Below are 21,337 nucleotides of genomic sequence, written 5' to 3'. Positions count from 1 at the left end.
CCTTGAGAGGCCAAAGAACATTTGGGGGAGATTATTTCACTTTGTACAACCTGTACTACACTTTTATCTTTTGTTTTTGCAACATCTTGGTAACTATAGAATTTCTAGGGCTAATTCTGGATAGTCCCAAGAGATGGAAACATAATTAACAGTGCTCCATATAAAATACAAGTTATGTAGACCATCACACTTTAATTACTCTCAGAATCCAGCTCTAATGTAATAGGCATCAAGTTTCTTCTGGAGGAAAGTACCGCAGTCCTGTGCTAGCTGAGTCTTCAAGATCTCTCTGATACTTATGCATGGTCCTGTCACTGCACCAAGATATTGTGCTATGATAAATGAATCAGATGATGTAATTAGGAAGCAGGTTCTTCAGGTTACCCTTCCAATCACTCAGTCGTCACAGGCTTATTCCAGCCTGCCTGTTTTTTTGGCCCAGTATGCCTGAGGAGAGCAGCCCACACCAATCAAGGACTTTCAGCTCTGTATTATAATTACCTCCTTGAACCATAAGGCACAGAGGGGTTACATCCTGCCAATGCCACAATAAATTAAACCAACTAACACCCTCTGGAATCCCCCCTTTAACCATAATGGAAGCTCTGAATGTCTACACACATGATCCTGATAAATGCTCTTGGTAAATCAACTGACTTCAAAACTGTTTGGGGGAAATCATTTTAAACTGTAAATTGGAGACCGAAGGTTATACAATGCGATGTTTAATGGGAGCGCCTGCTCTCTCTCTCTCATACACAGTATCCTGTGTTTACTGAAGTGCTGCTCAGGCCCTAGGGCCGCAGGGAAAAGGACGCAAAGAGGCTCAGAGAAGAATCACAAGGTTGCTAAATCAAACCAACTTAGAGAAGTCGATGAAACTGGAATTTTTCTATAGGGAGAAGACTTAAAGGAAATTTAATGGGAACCTTGAAAGCAAGAAAATAGCTCAGTTACTATATTTTGCCACTGAAAAAGGACCAGAGAAAATTAAATTATAGCATGTATATTTAAGTTAGAAATAGATTTACCTGATAATAAAGGTAATGTTTTGAATGGGTTGCCAGGGGCTTCTAAAAGCCTTTGTTTATATTGAATTTTATTATAATTATTTTAATATAAAGTGCCTTCTTATTTTTCACCATAATATGCAACTCTTTTGAATGATGAGGTCAAGGAGAATTTTCCTAAAAGTAACTCTCTTTGGGCTCTCTCAGTCTTTATACCTATCTTCTTTTCTTTTTTTCTATAAAACACTATAAACTTCTAAATCAGTTGGGTTCAATTTGTGCCAGCTAACTTGCAGATGAAAGCATCATGGCTGTTGGCGATTACAACACTATCCATGGTCACCTGGGAGGCCCCAGAATGGGAAGGCAAAAGGGGAGCCCAGGAAATAGGGAGAAGGCAAGCACAGCCATGGTCACACATGTGAGCTGGTAGGGACTGATCAGGACCTAAAAAGAGAACTGGGATATTCTAAGGCAGCAGATTCAATTATAATTCTCTTACACAGCCTCCAATTTAAAAGAGAAAGAAAAAAACCAGGAAGTTCTAAGTGAATTAAACAAATAGAAGGTGTCGGAGGGGGGCTGTGCAAACTCAGCCAACCTCGGCGCACTCTATGCAGAGACTCACCCCCACCCCCACCACATGCCTCAGCTCAGCAGGGAGGCACGCGCTCTCCTCCGCCCAGTTCCCTGAACACCAACATAAGATCTGACGGTTCACCATCTCCCTCCAGCTAAGTTTCTCCATCTGTACAATAGGAAGCAAATCTCTGCCCCATATCTCCCCTAGGTTACAAAAGCTAATGAGAAAACATGTTAGAGCCCACTGAGGTTCCTGTAAGAGGCCCCAGAAGCATGACACCTCCTGTAGTTTTTTAATTGTTTTTTTCAGAGTGCATTGGTCTTCATTCCTGTTCTTACAAAAATGCACATAAATTCCAGAGCTGCCTCCCACAGAGGGAAACCATCCCCATTGGCCTTCCGAGGACTGCCAGAGGGCCTGGGCCCCTGACACTGGATTAGGCAATGGGGCCCATTTGGCCCACTGAGTGCTGAACTTCCCAGGCCTGAGAAGTTCTGAGTAGAGCGGAGACTGGGCAGCCCTTGAATGGAGGGAGGGTTCAAGGCTGGCAGGCTGACACCAAAAGAAAACTGACAGAATTCTCAGTTGCTTTTGTTGTTTTAACCATTTTTCTGGGGTTTTGTTTTGTATCTTTTAAGTATTTTATTTTTCCTCTAGCGAAGGGTTAAAAGTTGATTTTTTGAATGCTTTTCTTTGTTAATTGATTCCTCCTATTGTTCATAAGATCCTCACTTTTTAAAACTTAACTTTCCATGTGGAAATGAAAAATACTGTTTTAAAAAATTTGTTGTCCAAATGTCAGGTCAATTCTTGTGAATATGCAATATAAGGTGCAATGATCAAGTAAATCTCGAAGCCTGCCTTTTTTTTTGCCCGTGCCACTCAGCTTGTAGGCTGGTGGAATCTTAGTTCCCTGACCAGGGATTGAACCTGGGGCCACAGTTGTGAAAGCACCAAGTCCTAACCACTGGACCACCAAGGAATTCCCTCACTTTATTTTTAATACATGCTCTAAGTATGCAGAAAAGCCCCCTACATTAGGCATTTCAAAAATAAAGTGTAGATACATGATAGTTTTAAAAGGTGCCAATCGCTCTTTAGTTTACATTTTTTTCTGCTTGTGCTGACTAAAAGAAATGATACACAGCATCGTCTTTAAGGATTTTTCTCCTCATCAAAACCTGGCACATACCAGTGATGAATCTTTCATAAAGCATTCGATCCTCCTCAGTAAATTTCTCTCACTGGAGATAAGCTTTTCAAAAAGATGCAGCATTGTATTTTCAAGGCTGGGAAGGTGCCGAAGCCAGAGGCAGAGTACAGCTGACGTGGGGAGAGAAATCTTCTTCCTTTCAGTAAGAAATAAACAAAACTTTAATATAAATGAGTCACTGAAAAAAGAAGCAACTGACAAAGGATTAATCTCCAAAATATACAAACAGCTCATGGAGCTCAACATCAAAAAAACAAACAACCCAATTAAAAAATGGGCAGAAGATCTAAAAAGACATTTCACCAAAGAAGACATACATATGGCCAAGAGGCACATGAAAAGATGCTCAACATCACTAATCATTAGAGAAATGCAAATCAAAACTACAATGAGGTATCACCTCACACTGGTCAGAATGACCATCATCAAAAAATCTACAAACAATAAATGCTGGAGAGGGTGTGGAGAAAAGGGAACTCTCTCGCACTGTTGGTGGGAATGTAAATTGATACAGCCACTATGGAGAAAAGTATGGAGGTTCCTCAAAAACCTAAAAATAGAACTACCATACGACCCAGCAATCCCACTACTGGGCATATACCCTGAGAAAACCATAATTCAAAAGGACACATGTACCCCAATGTTCATTGCAGCACTATTTACAATAGCCAGGACATGAAAACAACCTAAATGTCCAACGACAGATGAATGGATAAAGAAGATGTGGTACATATATACAATGGAATATTACTCAGCCATAAAAAGGAAAGTGGGTCATTTGTAGAGATGTGGATGGAGCTAGAGTCTGTCATACATAGTGAAGTAAGCCATAAAGAGAAAAACAAATATCGTGTATCAACACATATATGTGGAATCTAGAAAAATCGTACAGATGAACCTATTTGTAGGGCAGGAATAGAGATACAGATGTAGAGAATGGACATGTGGACATAGTGGGGGAAGGAGACGGTGGGTCAAATTGGGAGATTGGGTTTGACGTAGATACACTGCCATGTGTAAAATGGATAGCTAGTGGGAACCTGCTGTATAGCACAGGGAATTCAGCTCGGTGCTCTGTGATGACCTAGTTGAGTGGGAGGGAGGTCCAAGAGGGAAGGGATATAGGTATACATATAGCTGACTCACTTCATTGTACAGCAGAAACTAACACAACATTGTAAAGCAATTATACTCTAAAAAAAAAAAAGAAAGTTCAAAATGCAATAACAAATCCAAACTGTGACTTTTTTTCATTATGGTCATAGTAGCAGTTAATATTTATAGTATCAATGAATATGTACCAAGTATCCCTTTGCAAATATGCTTCCACTTCAACTCAAGAAAGAAAAATGCTTTCAAAAAGGACAAATAAATATATAGTGAAGGAAGAAAGAGAGTGATAAAAAATGTGATGGAAAAAGGCCTTGAGATATCCAGGTAAATGCAGTCCTTAATTTAAGAAACAGTTATGTTTGAAAGTGCATCACAGTGGTTTAAGATGTAGAGTCAGCCCTGGGTTTGAGTCCCAGAGCCACCACCTACTCAGTATATGACCTTGGGAAAGTTACTTAACCTCTAAACCTCAGTTTACTCATCTGTAAAATAGGCCTACCTCCCTCCTAGTGTTGTCAGAAGGAACAAATGCAATAATAACACATGTACAGTGAGTGCTTAGGACAGTTCTTGGCACATAGTAAATATTTAATCACTGTATTTGTAAGTCTGTTGAAAATTTTCTTTAGTAATAATTTCATAAAAGGTGGTTGGACTGGTTGATCCACAGCATGATACACTATAGACCCTAACCATTTTGTAAGTTACATTTCTACAGGATAATGTATTTGGAGATTCCTCCTATGTCAGGTCAGTGAATCAGGGATTCTACTTCTCCTGGGAGGGAGCACTAGGGGGACATCTGTCTAACTCTGAGCCACGGGCTGGGGGGCCCTCCCTGTGAATGCTGAGCCTATTCTGACCTGGTGGAACTTGGCTTTCTTCTCTCGGCCCTGCTTTTCCAAGGCCTCCTGCCCTTTCACCTGCAGGACCACAGAGAGCAGAGTGCTTTTCCAGGTTCTGCTAAAGATGTTTACTGCTTTTAATAAGAAAAATGAAAGCTGGGGACACAAAGGTCTCCCATTACCCAACAACCCCTTCAGGGTCTTTCCCTTCACCATCACTTCTGGGCCACTTCTCTGCAGGAGCTGGCATGAAGCCCAGGGAATGGGTACGGGGGCAGGAAATGAATAGGCAAAGACACAGGGTAGCAATTTCTAGTCGTTTCTTTTTGCTCTTCTCTCATAGCCTAACTCCTGTAGACCTTGTCCTAGATTAACTCTGGGGCAAGACTGGAGGAGGCTGAAGAATTGTAGGGTCTGTCACAGGAGCAGGCAGAAGGGCAGGAGAAAGGGAGGGAGGCATGGCCCTCATCCGACCCTTTTTATAACTCCCATCTCACCGTGAGCTTCAGCTCTTCTGGGAAGTCTTACAGGACCCCCTTCCCTCACCTCTCCATACCTGGCAATGAAGAACTGCCATGGTGCCCCAAACTCGTATCACCTGGCACATTCTGGGGCCACACTACGGATGTAGTCTATTGTGGCACCAGTGCTTTGGGCTGCCATTGCCATGCCACCACCCCTGTTATACTTGATGGCAAGGAGCTGGTAGTCACGCATTCAAGGAAGATGACTAAGCACTTCCCGTGTGGCACTCAATGTGCTGGGTGCAGGCCAAACAACTGGGAACAAACAGACCTAATCTGTATCCTTAGCGGTTTAGGGCCCAGTGGGAGGTATACGTACATACGTACATACACACACACACCGAACTGATAAAGGCAATGAAGGAAAAGGACAGGCTGAGGAAAAAGAGAATATCAGGAGGGGCCCAATGTAGATCAGGTGGTCAGGGACAGCCTCTCCAGTTGAGTTTAGCTGGAGACTAGCTTGGTGGGATAGGCAAGGTGAAGAGTAGTGGGAAGAGCACCTCAGCAGAGGGAAGAGCAGCTGCGTCAGAAGAGAGCAAAGGTGAGGCGGCCTGTGATGAGGCTGTGCAGGACCACAGGCAAGGCAAGGGTCTGGTGTTTTATTCTGGCCCAGAAGGGTTTTTTTTGTTTTTTTTTTTTAAATTTATTAATTAATTTATTTTTGGCTGTGTTGGGTCTTCGTTGCCGCATGCGGGTTTTCTCTAGGTGCGGCGAGCAGGGGCTACTGTTTGTTGCGTTGCATGGGCTTCTCATTGCAGTGGCTTCTCTTGTTGCAGAGCATGGGCTCTAGGTGCGCATGCTTCAGTAGCTGTGGCATGTGGGCTCAGCAGGTGTGGCACGTGGGCTCTAGAGTGCAGGCTCAATAGTTGTGGCACATGGGCCTAGTTGCTCCACAGCATGTGGGGTCTTCCCGGACCAGGGCTCGAACCCGTGTCCCCTGTATTGGCAGCTGGATTCTTAACCACTGCGCCACCAGGGAAGCCCTGGCCCAGAAGGTTTTAAACAGAGGAGTGCCAGGATCCAATTTACATTTCAAAGATCACTCGGATTGCTGCACAGAGAACTCAGTTCAGAGAAAAGAGTGGGTGCAAATTTCCAGGGGGAGCTGGTGTTAGCTTGGACCTGGGTGGCACTGGAGAAGGAGAGATGATGTATTCTAGCAGTAATATCAAGAGATACTGTCAATGAATTTGGTGAGAGCTGGTGAAGATGAGGGGGGAATCAAGGCTGTCGCAAGTTTCTTGAGCTGCAAGATGGATGGACATACCATTTACTCAATGGAAGGAAGGGAAGAAAAGATTTGTGAAGGATTTACTGAGAGCTTAGTTTGGGGTGTGTGAATTTAGAATGTCTGAGGCACAATCCAACAGAGGTATGACGTAGGTCCTTGAATATCCAAGTTGGAAGTTCTGGGGAGAGATCTGGGCTGAAGATCTATATTAGGGAGCTGTCAGATGGCATGGAGCAGCAAGAGAATGGAGAACTCTGAGGGACAGAGGTCTGAGTGGGGAGAGGGCCCAGGTCTGTGCCCCAAGCAGTTTCAACAGGTAAAGGAAGAGGTGGAGGAGCTGCAGACAGAAGGAGGAGCGCCAGGCAGACAGGAGACACAGAAGCAGAGAAGCATGTCACCAAGGAAGAGAAGGCCAGTCCAGCCGTGACCAAGTCTGCTGAGGGGCTGAGGACACGCGGAGGGGAACACAAGGACTGCATCGGGCAGGCCTTTTGTGACCTCCCCAAGGAAAGTGTGGGATGGGGATGGAGTGATAGAAACTGAAGGCAGAGTCCATGAGAAGAAGAGTGGAAGTGCAGCCAGCATTGCAGACTGGTCTTCAGAGGTATGGCTGTGCTAGGAGTGAGCGACAACAGGAAGCCACACAGGGTGGTGGCCTTGTGTGTTCCTGAAAGGTGGTGTTTTAGGCTGACTGCCGATGCGCCGGATGAGAGGAGCTGGTGAGGCTGAAGGACCAGTGGCTGCCATTTATTAAGGTCTCACCTGGAACAACGCTAAGCATTTTACTTGTATTTTAATCCTCATAACAACCCTACAAAACAGGTACCATTATTATCCTTTTTTTTTTGTGGTATGCGGGCCTCTCACTGTTGTGGCCTCTACCGTTGCGGAGCACAGGCTCCGGACGCACCGGCTCAGCGGCCATGGCTCACGGGCCCAGCCGCTCCGCGGCATGTGGGATCTTCCCAGACCGGGGCACGAACCGGTGTCCCCTGCATCGGCAGGCGGATTCTCAACCACTGCGCCACCAGGGAAGCCTTATCCGTAGTTTTTGAGGTTGGAGAGGGACTGAGGATTCACAGCCACGAATTGAACCTAGGAGGTCTGGTGCTGGAGCCAATCCTCAGCCTCAAGTCATATATAAGCCTGTCCACTCTGCAGGCAGGAGAGTGGAGGATGCTGCTCAGAAGCTGGGGCCTGGTACAGGGGTGAGATCAGACAGTTTTCCCGGGTGAGCCAGATGCCTGGACCCTGTGTTCACTTCCTTCAGTGTCTAGGGAAGTCTTTTCAAAAGTCCAGGCTATCAGACAATTTTAGCCACATTAACAGACGCCTGGGAAGGAATTTCTGTCCAGCTTTCTTGAGGAAGAAGAATATCCCTTGGGAGTAGGGAGAGGGTGTCTGTAGCCTCTGTCTCAGAGCCAGAAAGCCCCTGAGAGGCAGGGAAGCTCTGAGGTGGAGGGGGAAGAACTTGGCCGCACAGTGGCTCCTCCCTTCCCAAATAACACCTGCTCTCATCACACCTTATCTTTTTTGAGGATCTATGTGAAATAAATATGTACATCATTAGAAAAGTTTCTCACTTCAGTTAGAGTTCTTCAGAGGCAGTCCCATTTCTAAGCTCTCTGAATAGCAATATGCACAGTATAATTTCTATCATGAGGTCATGGTGGCCGAGTGATGCCCAGTGCACAGAGGCAGGAGCTGTTAAGAATGATGAACAGTAGATAGATATGAACAAATGTGAAAGGAAGCTAGTGTAAAATGGTAGTTCCAGCAAATATCTGAATTAAAAGATATTGCTCAGTTACAAACTTACATAAGAGTTGTGTAAGTTCTATACTCAAGTCAGTAAGTACATAATATTTTTGTTCTATTCTCAGACACAGTTTGAAAAATGTATATGTTAATAATTGTTTTTATTACCCTGGATTCATAGCACACTCTACTAATTGCTGTAAATGATTAAATCTATGGGCTCATGTTTAGTATTTGAATCATCTATTAACAAAAAAAAAAAATCTATTTTTCTCTAGAACATCAAAGACTTAACTACAATTAATCTTGGGTGAAGAAGTTACCAAAGCAACATGATCTTAATATACTGCATAACAGAATTTGGCTGGACTGTAAATGTAAAGTATATAAAATTTACATTATATATAAATTATATCTCAATAAAACCAGGAAAAAAGAAGGCAAATTATAAAAGTGCAAATGGCCAGTAAAAATATGCAGATTTTCAACCTTATTAATAGTATAGAAGGGTAAACTAACACATCAAGGAGGTATCATTTTTTCATGCTCACATCAGCAAATGTTTAGATGAATGATAACATCCAGTGCTAAAGCAAGTATAGGAGATGGGTGTTCTCAGAAGTGGGACAGGGAATGGCTTTGCCCTTTTGGTTAAGTCATGTGATACCACCTAATAAACTTAAAAGACACATATCCCTGGTCATCATAACCATACTTTTGTGAATCTGCCTGGCAGAAATAAAAGCATTAGTTAGAAGGTATTTATTGCAGCAATATTCTAAAGAAAAAATTAGAACCAACTTGAATGTATCCATTGGCAAATAGCTAAATAAATTAAGGTCCATTCATATTAGGAAATATGTTCCTATTTTATAATGAATTGGATCTATATCCCTTGAGGGATACCCAGGATATGTTGGTTAAAAAACAGGTTCCAGAGACATGTGTATGATGCAATGCTGTTTTTCTTTTTGTTTTTTTAAAAAATCTTATTAAAAAAAGAGACAAAATTGTTTCACATAGATTTCTAATGCTTACAAGAGTATAAGGTATAACCGGTTACCAGAAGTACTACAGTGTGATAAGGAGGGGATAATTGACATTTTCTGTATATACTTCTGCATTGTTTCACCTGACCTGATAAAATGTATATATTTCTGTGGAAATGTTAAAGCGCCAATAAAGTAAAAAAAGAAAAACGTTATTAGGGACACTGAAAATTTCCATTCTATTCAACATGTGTTAGTTACAGAAACTCTAAGGCTGTCCTTTTCCTACTCTGTCTACAGTTATTCCATCCATCTAGCCTGGATACTGATCAAAATGACAAATTCAAGAAAAACAGATTAAGATTAAAAACTTGGCTCTCCAAAATTCCTACCTAATAATCACAGGAAGTTTTCTGCATTATAGCTGTTTTATAATTTCTGACACAGAGCAGGAGAGGCCTGGACAGGACACTCCACCCTGTCCAACATCTCCTGCTATTAGACTCTTCTGGACAGATGCCTCCAGGACATTTAAAAAACTGTACTTTGTTTCCCCAAATATTCAATTTAGTGAGTTAGTTGTGTGCCCCATCCCCTTGAAAAAGATGTAATTAGGTAAAGAAATTGGTCCAGATGCTTATTAAATAATTTTGGCTCCAAATGTTTTTTATAGCTATAATACAAAACCAGAATATGGAATTCAATACTTTGCAAGAGAGGTTCCGGAGGGCGGCGATCATCGGTAGGGAATGTGTTCTAACGCTGTCTGAGAGGTAGAGGAGAGAAAGGAGCTTCCTTACTCAAGAGGAACGCAGACAGTGTTCCATCTTTCCAAACCAGAAAGAAATCAAGGGCTGCCTGGGCTGCGCGAGTAGCCCATAGAAATCAGGACCAACTTTTTTTGAGAACTACTTAATTCCAAGGACCCAGAAAGAATATTCTCTATTACATTTCAAAGGTGTATTTCCATGAAAACTTGATCAAAGAAGTATATCAAATTTGAGGAAACTGTGCCATCATTATCACTTATATGTGCAGAGAAGTCACTTCTTAAAGAGCAGCAACACCGATAAAAGGAAATGTACAAATCCAAACATACTGGAATGTCTATTACAAATCAGTATCAGCAGGTTTTTACTTGAAAAGTAAACTTTTTCAATAACTAATTTTGTGATCATATCTTAGTAAGCTTAAAAAAGAAAAAAAAGAGGATGCCAGGATAGATAGAAATGGGAGTATTAGTTACTACTACTGCTTTGCTAACTTTTTGTCCTTGGTATTACCCTAGCTTTTCTTCGTTTAGACGTTCACCTATACTGACAATATTTAAAGCCTGATTTTTCTTTCGTTTTTTTTTTTCTGGCTGTGCTGCATGTTTTTTGGGATCTTAGTTCCCTGACCAGGGATCGAACCTGGGCCCCAGCAGTGAAAGCGCCGAGTCCTAACCACTGGATTGCCAGATTTAAAGCCTTAAAGTCTGATTTTTTTCTTATCAGAGCTGAAAAAACACAAAACTAGAAGCTTGGTTGAAGGTTAGCCTTTTCTTGTAATTTAGTTTTTTTTATTTAGCATCTTTGGAGGCTGTATTAGCTTTTTCAGCAATGGAAATTTAGCTACATCTGGACTTAGTTCAGTGATAATTTCATTAGGAGGAAAAGATATAAGCTTGAGAAAACCTAATAAAACATTATCAAAAATAACATAATTATTATTAAAGTCAATAACAATAATAACAACAATAAGCTAACAGTTATTGAGTATTTATTTTGGGTGCCAGGCACCATGCTAAACATTTTATAAACACTGGACCCATTTAAATATGTTCCAGTGTGCCTGGGACAGGTTTGTGTCTTTTATCCCACCATAATTATAATAGGTACCTTTTTAACTCTCAAAAGTGTCACAGTCTACAATTTATAATTGTATGGTCACCCTATTTGACACTCACAGTTACTGCATGAGGTCAGTTGCTTGGTCAGTCACATACCCACTCTGTCTTTCATTTGTTCATTGGCTCATTCATTCCAGTATGTAGAAAAAATTCTCCAACTAGTTATCAAACTTCTCAATATTTTTGAAGCAATGGATTTATGTTTACCTTAGAGGCCATGTCATGCAGAATTACTTGTACTACACAGGCTTATGAAAGGATTGCAGTAGCCCTCCCAGAAGGGTTTTACACAATATGCAGCCTGCAGGTGGCTATTACGGCAACCCCAGGGATAGACTTAAGGAGTTTGGTTTGACTTTTAAGCCAAGAAATTATGAAGTTCCTCTAGGTTATCTAAACTGCAGAGAGGAGCAAGCATCTGCTGTTTAAAAGAAGACAGGCTGGGGCTTCCCTGGTGGCGCAGTGGTTGAGAGTCTGCCTGCTGATGCAGGGGACACGGGTTCGTGCCCCAGTCCGGGAAGATGCCGCGGAGCGGCTGGGCCCGTGAGCCATGGCCGCTGAGCCTGCGCGTCCGGAGCCTGTGCTCCACAACGGGAGAGGCCACAACAGTGAGAGGCCCACATACCACAAAAAAAAAAAAAGGACAGGCTGCCCATTTCTGAAAATATGTGACTTTATTTGGAAGCCAAGGCCAAAGACACCCAAGCAATTGTAAACCAGATGAAATTCCACTGGTGACTGTGGTAAGCAAATAGTTGGAAGGCTAAACACAGGGCAGGACTCCTTGGTCAAAGAAAGTACGTGGTTTCTAAATGACCACGCAGCACATATGGGGAACTCTTCAAGGGGCTGGGGGAAAGGGGGTACCAGTGCGGAGGTGGTAATGTGAATCAGCCTCCCCATGTCAACATGTGGCTGGGATGCTCTGTCTATGGGAAAGTGTCCATGGAAAGGCTCCAGCCCTTAGGCCACTGCTTGGGGAACTTGCTGAGCTGAAGCCATAAGAATTGGACAAGTTGAAGACCACCCAGCATTTCTCGACAGTCTGTCCCCTGTGGATTAGCAGACATAATTTTACAAACCAAATAAATTTTATTAGTTACTGAGGGAGAACATGCTATCACAAGTAAAATAAATAGCAAAGGAGTTCAGGCCTACTCTTGGAGCTGCTACCCTCAGCTTTCCATCTGAGCACTGCTGGTCAAGGAAGAGAGGCTATTCTCTAAGCAGGCCTTCTTCTCACCAGTAATTTCTGAAGCAGCTTTGTGGGGTTTCACAGAGGATGCCGAGGGGCATTCTCCTTCTCATTCCCTTTAATTCAACTCTTGTTGAAAAAGTAAGACTGGAAATACACGTTGTTAAGGCCATATTCTTCAATAAAATGCATTACTAAATAAATCAGAAATAGAGCTACCAAGGTGAAACGCAAAGAGCGTTTTACTTAAAAGTAAATACTATGTATAATTGCTTTGGAGGGTAAAAAATGAAATTTTCTGGTGTGAGCCACTAGAACCTGCAGTGTGTACTCAGGTAAATGATGTGATGGACACATGCATGTGGAGCACACTTACCACATTATACAGACTTTCAGATTGATTATTACCCAATATCTTAAATAAATAACAAAGATAACTGATCAGACTCCTCAGGAGGTTCAGACTCTTGGATAAATTTTGACATAAGTATAAAGTAGACAGAAAAAAAGACTTCATATTTTTAACCATGAAAATTATGTTCTGACTTTTTAGTAAAGCATCAAATAATTTAACATTCTATATCTCTTTCTAAATTTAACCTTAACAAATTCCTGAGTTATAACTTTCATAAAAAATGAAATTAAAATATACATTATAATTTTTAGGAATTATATAAGAAAAACAACAAATACTCTATTGGTAACTACTTCTTCTGAAAGAATGATGGCAGCTTTGAGGTTGTTCACTTTCCAAATTAATAAATCAATTTGAAAATGGGAAGAAGATCCACTTACTACAGCATAAATAAATAAATGAAACCATTAGGAATAAGAAATGTCTAAAACCTATATGTGAAAAATATGTAAAAGACTCCTTAAGATCATAAAAGTAAACCTGAACAAAATGGAAAGACATAAGTGTTCTTGGATAGGTGGATAGAAACCCTTAACATCATAAAGTTGTCCATTCTTCCTCGGTTAATCTACATATTTAACATGAGCCTCCCTCCAAATAACATGAGCTGACTCTCCTGGAGCTAGACAAATTGGTTTCAAAGTTTACTTGAAAGATAAGACAATCAAGAATTGCCAGAAAAACCCAGAAAAAGAAGAGAAATGAGTGGGAAATAGCCTTACTTTATACTAGAAAAACTCTTATTAAAACAAAGTGGTACTGATGTGTAAATATATGATAGGCTAAAGAAACAGAACAGAAAATAATAAAACAGGCCTAAATGCATACAGAAATTAAGTACAACTCAATCCACAGATAAGGAAGGCTAACTGTACTACCAACTGTACTCTGCCATTTTATATAAGGGACTTGGGCATCTGTGGATTTTGGTATCCACGGGCATCCTGAAACCAATCCCCCATGGATACTGATAGATGACTGTATATGACTAAGGGAGCATCTTAAGTCAGTGGAGGGTTGAGGGGGCGAATGCACCCTTTATCACACTCAAGGCGGTAGGATGCTCTGTAACCTGAGAGTGGGGAAAAGCAACAAAATTACTTCAAGAAATAATTTGCAAAACAAAAGGAACCTATAGATTGAAAGAGATTTGTGAACCCATCAACCAAATGCAATGTGTGGACTTTGGACTCTTAATTCCAAAAAACCAAACAGGAGAATTTGTTCTCTGCCTAAATACATTGATCATGAATCAGTGTCAATTTTAAGATATAATAATGGTACTGCAGTTAATGTTTTTAAAAAATGTACCATATAGAGACTTCTGGTTTCCCATTCTGCATGTCAGGAGCTTGGAAGTCACCACTTTGTCCTAACAAAAGTAAAAAGCAGAACAGACTGAAAAATCAACAACTCTTCTTGCATCCTTAAGAGAAGGGAGGACACAGGGCAAACCTTGGTCCCCTAGACTGGAGATAACAGGTAAGCGAATACAGGGAATCATGGCTGACTGGAGCAGAGATCCACAAGTAGAAACCACCACAGGCACCAGTGCTGGGTAGGAAAACCTGAACTGGAATTAGCAAATGGCTGGAGGGTCAGTGTGAACAACTCTGAGAGTTAAAAACTCCAGGGAGACTCAGTCCTAGAGGGGCCCCCACAATATTGTGAGAGTTACCTCCAGGAGTTCCCACCAGGTTCACATAGTAAATATCAGAGAAAAAGTCACCCCTGCTTTAGGCAGAAAGAGGGGAAAGGGAATCACTTTTAAATACAACAGAGCTCTCTGTTTTTCTTAACAAGGCCTGACCTCAGGAGTATTATCAGAGCCTAACTGACCAGGGGGAAAGGAAATAACCACTTCCAGACAGCTCTAGGCATACTATCCCACTTAAGAGGAAGAAAAAAACTGAGAAAAACTTATGAAGTTTCCAGGGCAGAGGCACAGGCTCACTGAAAGACTGAGACCTAATCACAAGACTATAGAACACTTCCCCTCCCCTCACATCTCACCACCACATTACAAAAAGCTTACAGCAGTTCCTTTTACTTAGTACACATCTTGTCCAGCTATTAAGAAAAAAATTACTTGACATACCAAAAGGGGAAAAAAAACACAATTTGAAGAGACAGAGGAAGAATCAGAACCAGACATGGCAGAGATGTTGGAATTATCAGACTGGAAATTAAAAAGAACTATGATTAACATGCTAAGGGCACTAATGGATAAAGTAGACAGCATGCAAGAACAGATGGGCAATGTAAGCAGAGAGATGGAAATACTAAGAAAGAACCAAAAAAGAAATATGAGAGATAAAAAAACACTGTAAAAGAAATGAAGAATGCCTTTGATGAGCTTATTAGTAGAATTGGTGGGAAAAGAAATCTCTGACTTAGAGGATATATGACTGGAAACCTTTAAATCCAAAAGGCAAAGATGACAAAGACTGAAACAAACCAGAACAGAATTTCCAAGTGATGTGGCACAGCTACAAAATACAGCATATGTGTAATGGGTCTAACAGAAGAAGAAAGAGAGAAAGGTACAGAAGGAATATTTGAAATGATAATGACTGAGACTTTCCCCAAATTAATGTCAGACACCAAATCACAATTCCAGGAAACTCAGAGAACATATGCAAGATTAATGTCAAAATCCTACACCTAGGCATATCATTTTGCAACTACCGAAAAAAAAAATTAAAGATAAGGAAAAACCCTGAAAGAAGCCAGAGGAAAAGAAATATCTTACCTATAGAGGCACAGAGATAAGATTACATCCAACTTCTCAGAAACCATACAAGCAAGCAGAGAGTAAAATGACATACAAAAGTGTTGAGAGAAAAAAACCCACCATCTAGAATTCTGTACCCTGTGAAATTATCCTTCAAAAGTGGAGAAGAAATAAAGGCTTTCTCAGACAAATGAAAATTGAGAGGATCTGTTGCCAATACACCTGCTTTGTAAGAAATGTTGAAAGTTCTTTAGAAAGAAGAAAAATAATATAGGTCAGAAACTCAAAACTACATGAAGAGCATTGAAGAAGAAATAACTGAAGACAAAATAAAAACTTTTATTTTTTCCTATTCTTAATTGAGGTAACAGATAATTGTTCAAAAATAATAATATGAACAATGTACTCAATTATGTATTTTTATGTGTATGTATATGCTTATGTATGCTCATATGTATGTGAAACAAATGACAGCAATGATATAAGGAATGAGAGGGAAGAATTAGGATTATTTTGTTATTATAACGTATTCACACTACCTGTGAAGTGGTGTAGTGTTGCTTGAAAGTGAATTTGGATTAGCTGCCAATGTATATTGCAAACTCCAGGGCAAAAACTAAAAAAGGTAAAAAAAAGAAGTGTAACAAATATGCCAAGAAAGGAGATAAAATGAGATCACATAAAATGTTCAATTAGAACCACCAAAGGCAGAAAAAGGGTAGAAGACAAAAAGAGGAACAAATAGCAAGGACAACAAATATAAAGCAGTAATAAATATAATAGATATTAGTCCAACTATAACAATAATCACTTTGAACCTCAATGGTCTAAATGCATCAATTAAAAGACTGAGATTGACAGAGTGGATCAAAACAAGACCAACTATACCTTGTCTACAAGAAACCTATGTTAAATATAAAAACACATATAGATTAAAACTAAATGTATGGGACTTCCCTGGCGGCACACTGGTTAAGAATCCACCTGCCAATGCAGGGGACACTGGTTCAATCCCTGGTCTGGGAAGATCCCACATGCTGTGGAGTAACTAAGCCCATGCGCCACAACTACTGAGCCTGCTCTCTAGGGCCCGTGAACCACAACCACTGAGCCCTCCTGCCACAACTACTGAAGCCCACTTGCCTAGAGCCTATGCCCTGCAACAAAAGAAGTCACCACAATGAGAAGCACGTGCACTGCAATGAAGAGTAGCCCTCACTCACCGCAGCAAGAGGAAGCCTGCGCACAGCAACAAAGACCCAGTGCAGCCAAAAAGAAATAAATAAAATAAATTTAAAAAAAAAAGACAGGGCTTCCCTGGTGGCGCAGTGGTTGAGAATCTGCCTGCCAATGCAGGGAACATGGGTTCGGGCCCTGGTCTGGGAAGATCCCACATGCCGCAGAGCAACTAGGCCCGTGAGCCACAACTACTGAGCCTGCGCATCTGGAGCCTGTGCTCCTCAACAAGAGAGGGAGCGATAGAGAAAGGCCTGCGCACCGCGATGAAGAGTGGCCCCCGCTTGCTGCAACTAGAGAAAGCCCTCAAACAGAAACAAAGACCCAACACAGCCAAAAATAAATAAATAAATAAATAAATAAATAAATATTTTTTAAAAAACGACAGCGTCAAAGAAAAATTTTTTTTAAAAAAGACAACAACTAAATAGATGGAGAAAAATATACCATGCTAACTCTAATCAAAAGAAAGCAGTAGCTGTATTAATTTCAAATACAGCAGACTTCAAAGCAAGGAAAGTTATCAGGAATATGTAGCTCATTACATAATGATAAAGGGGTTCAATTTTCCAAGAAGATATAACAATCCTTAACTTGTATGGGCCTAACAACAGACTGTCAAATTATGTGAGGAAAAAAACTAATAGAAGTGTAAAGAGAAATAGATGAATCTACTATCATAGCTTGAGACTTCAACATCCCTCTATCAAAAATGGACTGATCCAGCAGCCAGAAAATCTATAAGAACATAGCTGAATGCAACAAAACCATCAATCAAGTGAATATGATTGTCATCTATAGACTACTTTATCCAACCGCAGCAGAACACACATTCTTCTTAAGCTCACATGGAACATTCACCAAGACAGACCATATTCTGGGCTATAAAACATACCTTAACAAATTTAAAAGAACAAAAGTCATATAATGTCTGTTCTCAGACCACAATGGAATTAAATTAGGAATCAATAACAGAAAGTTAACTTGAAAATCTCAAATTATGTGGAGATTTAATAACATAGTTCTAAGTAACACACAAATCAAAGAAGAAACCTCCAGAGAAATTTAAAATTATTTTAAACTAAATGAAAATGAAAACATAACTTATCAAAATTTGTGGAATACAGTGAAGCAGTTCTTAGAGGGAAATTTATAGCACTAAATATATATTTAGAAAAAAAAAATATCTAAGATGAATAATCCAAGTTTCCAACTCAGGTAACTAGAAAAAGAAGAGCAAATTCAATCTAAAGTAAGTAGAAGAAAAAATAGAATTAGAGCTGAAATCAAATGAAAATGCAAACAGGAAATCAATAGAGAAAATAAATGAAACCAAAAGGTGGTTATGGAAAAGACCAATAAAATCAACTAGCCAGGCTAACTAAGAAAAAAGAGAGGGCACAAACTACTAATGCCAGAAATGAAAGAGGAGACATCACTGCAGATCCTAAGGCATCAAAAGGATAATAAATGAGTACTATGAACAAGTTTATGCCAACAAATTTGATACCCTAAATGAAATGGACCAAATACTTGAAAGACACAGTCTGCCAAAACTCACACAAGAAGAAAAAGACTAAATGAGTAGGGCTACATCTCTTAAAAGAAATGGAATAAATAAGTAATAACCTTTCAAAACAGAAAGCACCAGGCTTGGATGAATTCACTGGTGAATTCTACTAAACATTTAAGGACGAAATTATACCAATTCTTTACAATCTCTTTTGGAGGACAGACGCTGAGGGAATACTTTCTAACTCATTCAATGAGTCCGGAATTACACTGATACCAAAAGCAGACAAAGACATTACAAGCAAAAAAAACTTAGAGACCAATATCTCTGATGATCACAGATGCAAAAATTCTCAACAAAACACTAGAATCCAACAATGTATAAAGAATTAAATATCATGCTCAAGTGGAATTTGTCCCAGATATGCATGGCTGGTTCAACTTTTGAAAATCAATCAATTAATATAATTCATCACATCAATAGGCTAAAAGGAAAAATTACAGGATCATATCAGTAAATGCAGAAAAAGCATTTGATAAAATCCAAACCCATTCAATACAAAAACTTTCAGTAAACTAGGAATAGAGAGGCACTTCCTCAAATGTATAAAGAATATCTACAGAAACCCTACAACTAATAATCATAATAATTGTAAGAAACTTGAAGCTTGCCCACTGCGTTCAGGTACAAGTAAAAGATGTCCCCCTGCACCATACTTTTTCAACTTCATTATAAAGTCTAGCTAATGCAGTAAGAACAGAAAAGGAAATAAAAGCTATACAGATTGTGAAGAAAGAAAGAAAACTGTCGGGACTTCCCTGGTGGTGCAGTGGTTAAGAATCCATCTGCCAATGCAGGGATATGGTTTCGTGCCCTGGTCTGGGAAGATCCCACATGCCGTGGAGCAACTAAGCCTGTCCACCACAACTACTGAGCCTGCGCTCTAGAGCCCATGAGCCACAACTACTGAAGCCCACGTGCCTAAAGCCTGTGCTCCACAAGAAGCCTGCACACTGCAAAAAAGAGTAGCCACCACTTGCTGAAACTAGAGAAAGCCCGCACAGCAACGAAGACCCAACACAGCCAAAAATTTAAAAAAAGAAATAAAACTGTTTTTGTTCACAGATTAACTGATTATCTATGTAGAAAATCCAAAATAATTGATTAAAAAACTGGAACTAATAAGCAATTATAGAAAATTATCAGGATACAAGTTAAAATACAAAAGCCAATCATCTTCTTATATACCAGCAGTGAACAAGTGGAGTTTGAAATTAAAAAGAAGATACCAAGTACCTCCCAAATTAAATAATTATGTATAAATCTTACAAAATATGTACAAGACCTAGACTAGAAAAAATACGAAACTCTGATGAACAAAATCAAAGAAGAACTACATAAATGGAGGATATCCATGGACAGGAAGACTCAATATTGTCAAGATCGCAGTTGTTCCCAATTTGACTTATAGATTCAATGAAATCTCAATCAAAATCCCAACAAGTTATTTTGTGGATATCAACAAACCGATTTTAAAGTTTATATGAAGAGGCAAAAGACCCAGAATAGCCAATACAATATTGAAGGAGAAGAGCAAAGCTGGAGGACTGACACCACCTGACTTCAAGATTTACACAAAGCTACAGTAATCAAGACAGTGTGATACTGATAAATAGACCACTGCAACAGATAGAGAGACCAGAAATAGACCTAAGTATAGTCAATTGATTTTTGATAAAGGAGCAAAGGTAATACAGTAAAGATTGTCTTTTCAACACATGGTGCTGGAACAACTGGACATCCACATGCAAAAAATCTGATTCTAGACACAGACCTTATACCCCTCATAAACGTTAACTCAAAAATGGATCTTAAGTCTAAATTTAAACTACAAACTATAAAACTCCTAGAAGATAACATAGGAGAAAACCTAGATGATTGAGTTTGGCGATGGTGATGACCTTTTAGATAAAAAAAAAAAAACAATCCATGAAAGAATTGATAAGCTAAACTAATGAGAGAGAAAGAGAGAGACAGCTCAAATCTCAAATAAATAAAATTATAAATAAAAGAAGAAACATATTACAACTGACACCATACAAATACAAATGATCATAAGAGACTACTATGAAAAATTATACACCAACAAATTGGACAACCTAGAAGAAATGGATAAATTCCTATAAACATACAACCAAGACTAAATCATGAAGAAATAGAAAATATGAACATAATAATTACTAGCAAGGAGATTGAGACAGTAATCAAAATTTGCCAACAAAAGTCCAGCCAGATGGTTCACTGGTGAATTCTACCAGATACTTAAAGAACTAATATCAATCCTCCTCAGTCTTCCAAAAAAAATAGAAGAGGGAGAACACTTCCAAACCCACTTTATGAGGGCAGCACTACTCAGATACCAAAACCAGACAAGGATACCACAAGGAAGGATAATTACAGGTCAATATCCCTGATGAATACTGATGCAAAAATCTTCAACAAAATATTAGCAAAACAAATTCAACAATACATTAAAAAGATCACATACCATGACTGATATTGTGATTTATAATAAGATATGTATTTGGCCTTGGACCCCATTCCTGACACAGAGCTCCTAAAACCCTTGGAATTTCCTAAGTGAAGAAAGCTATTAACGTATCTATTGTTATGTTAATGAGGTGACTTTTAGACTTCACCTAAGGGTAGGGGCTGGTTGCCAAGAGAACCAACCATGTGACTAGAGGATGGGAATTTTCAGTCCCATCCCACTAACCTCCAGGGAGGGGAGAAGGGTCTGGAGATTGAATCACTTGCCAATAGCCAATGGTTTAATCAGTCATACCTATTAATGAAGCCTCCCTTAAAACCCAAAAGGATGGTGTTTGGAGAGCTTCCAGGGTGGTAAACATGTGGAGATCAGGGGAGAGTGGCACACCTTGAGAGGGCAAGAAAGCTCTGCACACTTTCCCCCTACCTTGCCCTATGCATTTCTTCTATTTGGCTCTTGCTGAGTTACATCTTTTTATAATAAACCAGTAATCTAGAAAGTAAAATGTTTCCCTGAGTTCTGTGAGCCATTCT

At 39.9% G+C, this 21,337-nt stretch overlaps 2 protein-coding genes across 5 annotated transcripts in view; one reads left to right on the top strand and one right to left on the bottom strand.

Annotated features, from left to right (window-relative positions):
- Nucleotides 1-21,337, bottom strand: part of FANCC (FA complementation group C) — a 292,921-nt gene that overhangs the window by 31,983 nt on the left and 239,601 nt on the right. For all 3 annotated transcript variants that reach the window (XM_059072360.2, XM_059072358.2, XM_059072361.2), the window contains one exon: nucleotides 2,786-2,942. In XM_059072360.2, the coding sequence (XP_058928343.1) occupies nucleotides 2,786-2,942 (157 nt within the window). The remainder of the gene's footprint in view (nucleotides 1-2,785; nucleotides 2,943-21,337) is intronic.
- Nucleotides 1-21,337, top strand: part of AOPEP (aminopeptidase O (putative)) — a 572,337-nt gene that overhangs the window by 414,502 nt on the left and 136,498 nt on the right. Inside the window, exon 16 of one of the 2 annotated variants that reach the window (XM_067041205.1) lies at nucleotides 8,559-9,039. The exons of the other annotated variant lie outside the window; for it this stretch is intronic. Within the exon in view, the coding sequence (XP_066897306.1) occupies nucleotides 8,559-8,594 (36 nt within the window). The 3' untranslated portion in view covers nucleotides 8,595-9,039. Of the gene's footprint in view, nucleotides 1-8,558; nucleotides 9,040-21,337 lie in introns of those variants that run through there. 2 annotated transcript variants of the gene reach the window in all.

The sequence above is a fragment of the Kogia breviceps genome, chromosome 8 (genome assembly GCF_026419965.1).
Source record: "Kogia breviceps isolate mKogBre1 chromosome 8, mKogBre1 haplotype 1, whole genome shotgun sequence".
Classification (NCBI taxonomy): Eukaryota; Metazoa; Chordata; class Mammalia; order Artiodactyla; family Physeteridae; genus Kogia; species Kogia breviceps.
The sequence above is the reverse complement of the archived record's forward strand: the minus strand, read 5'-3'. Positions and strand labels throughout refer to the sequence as shown.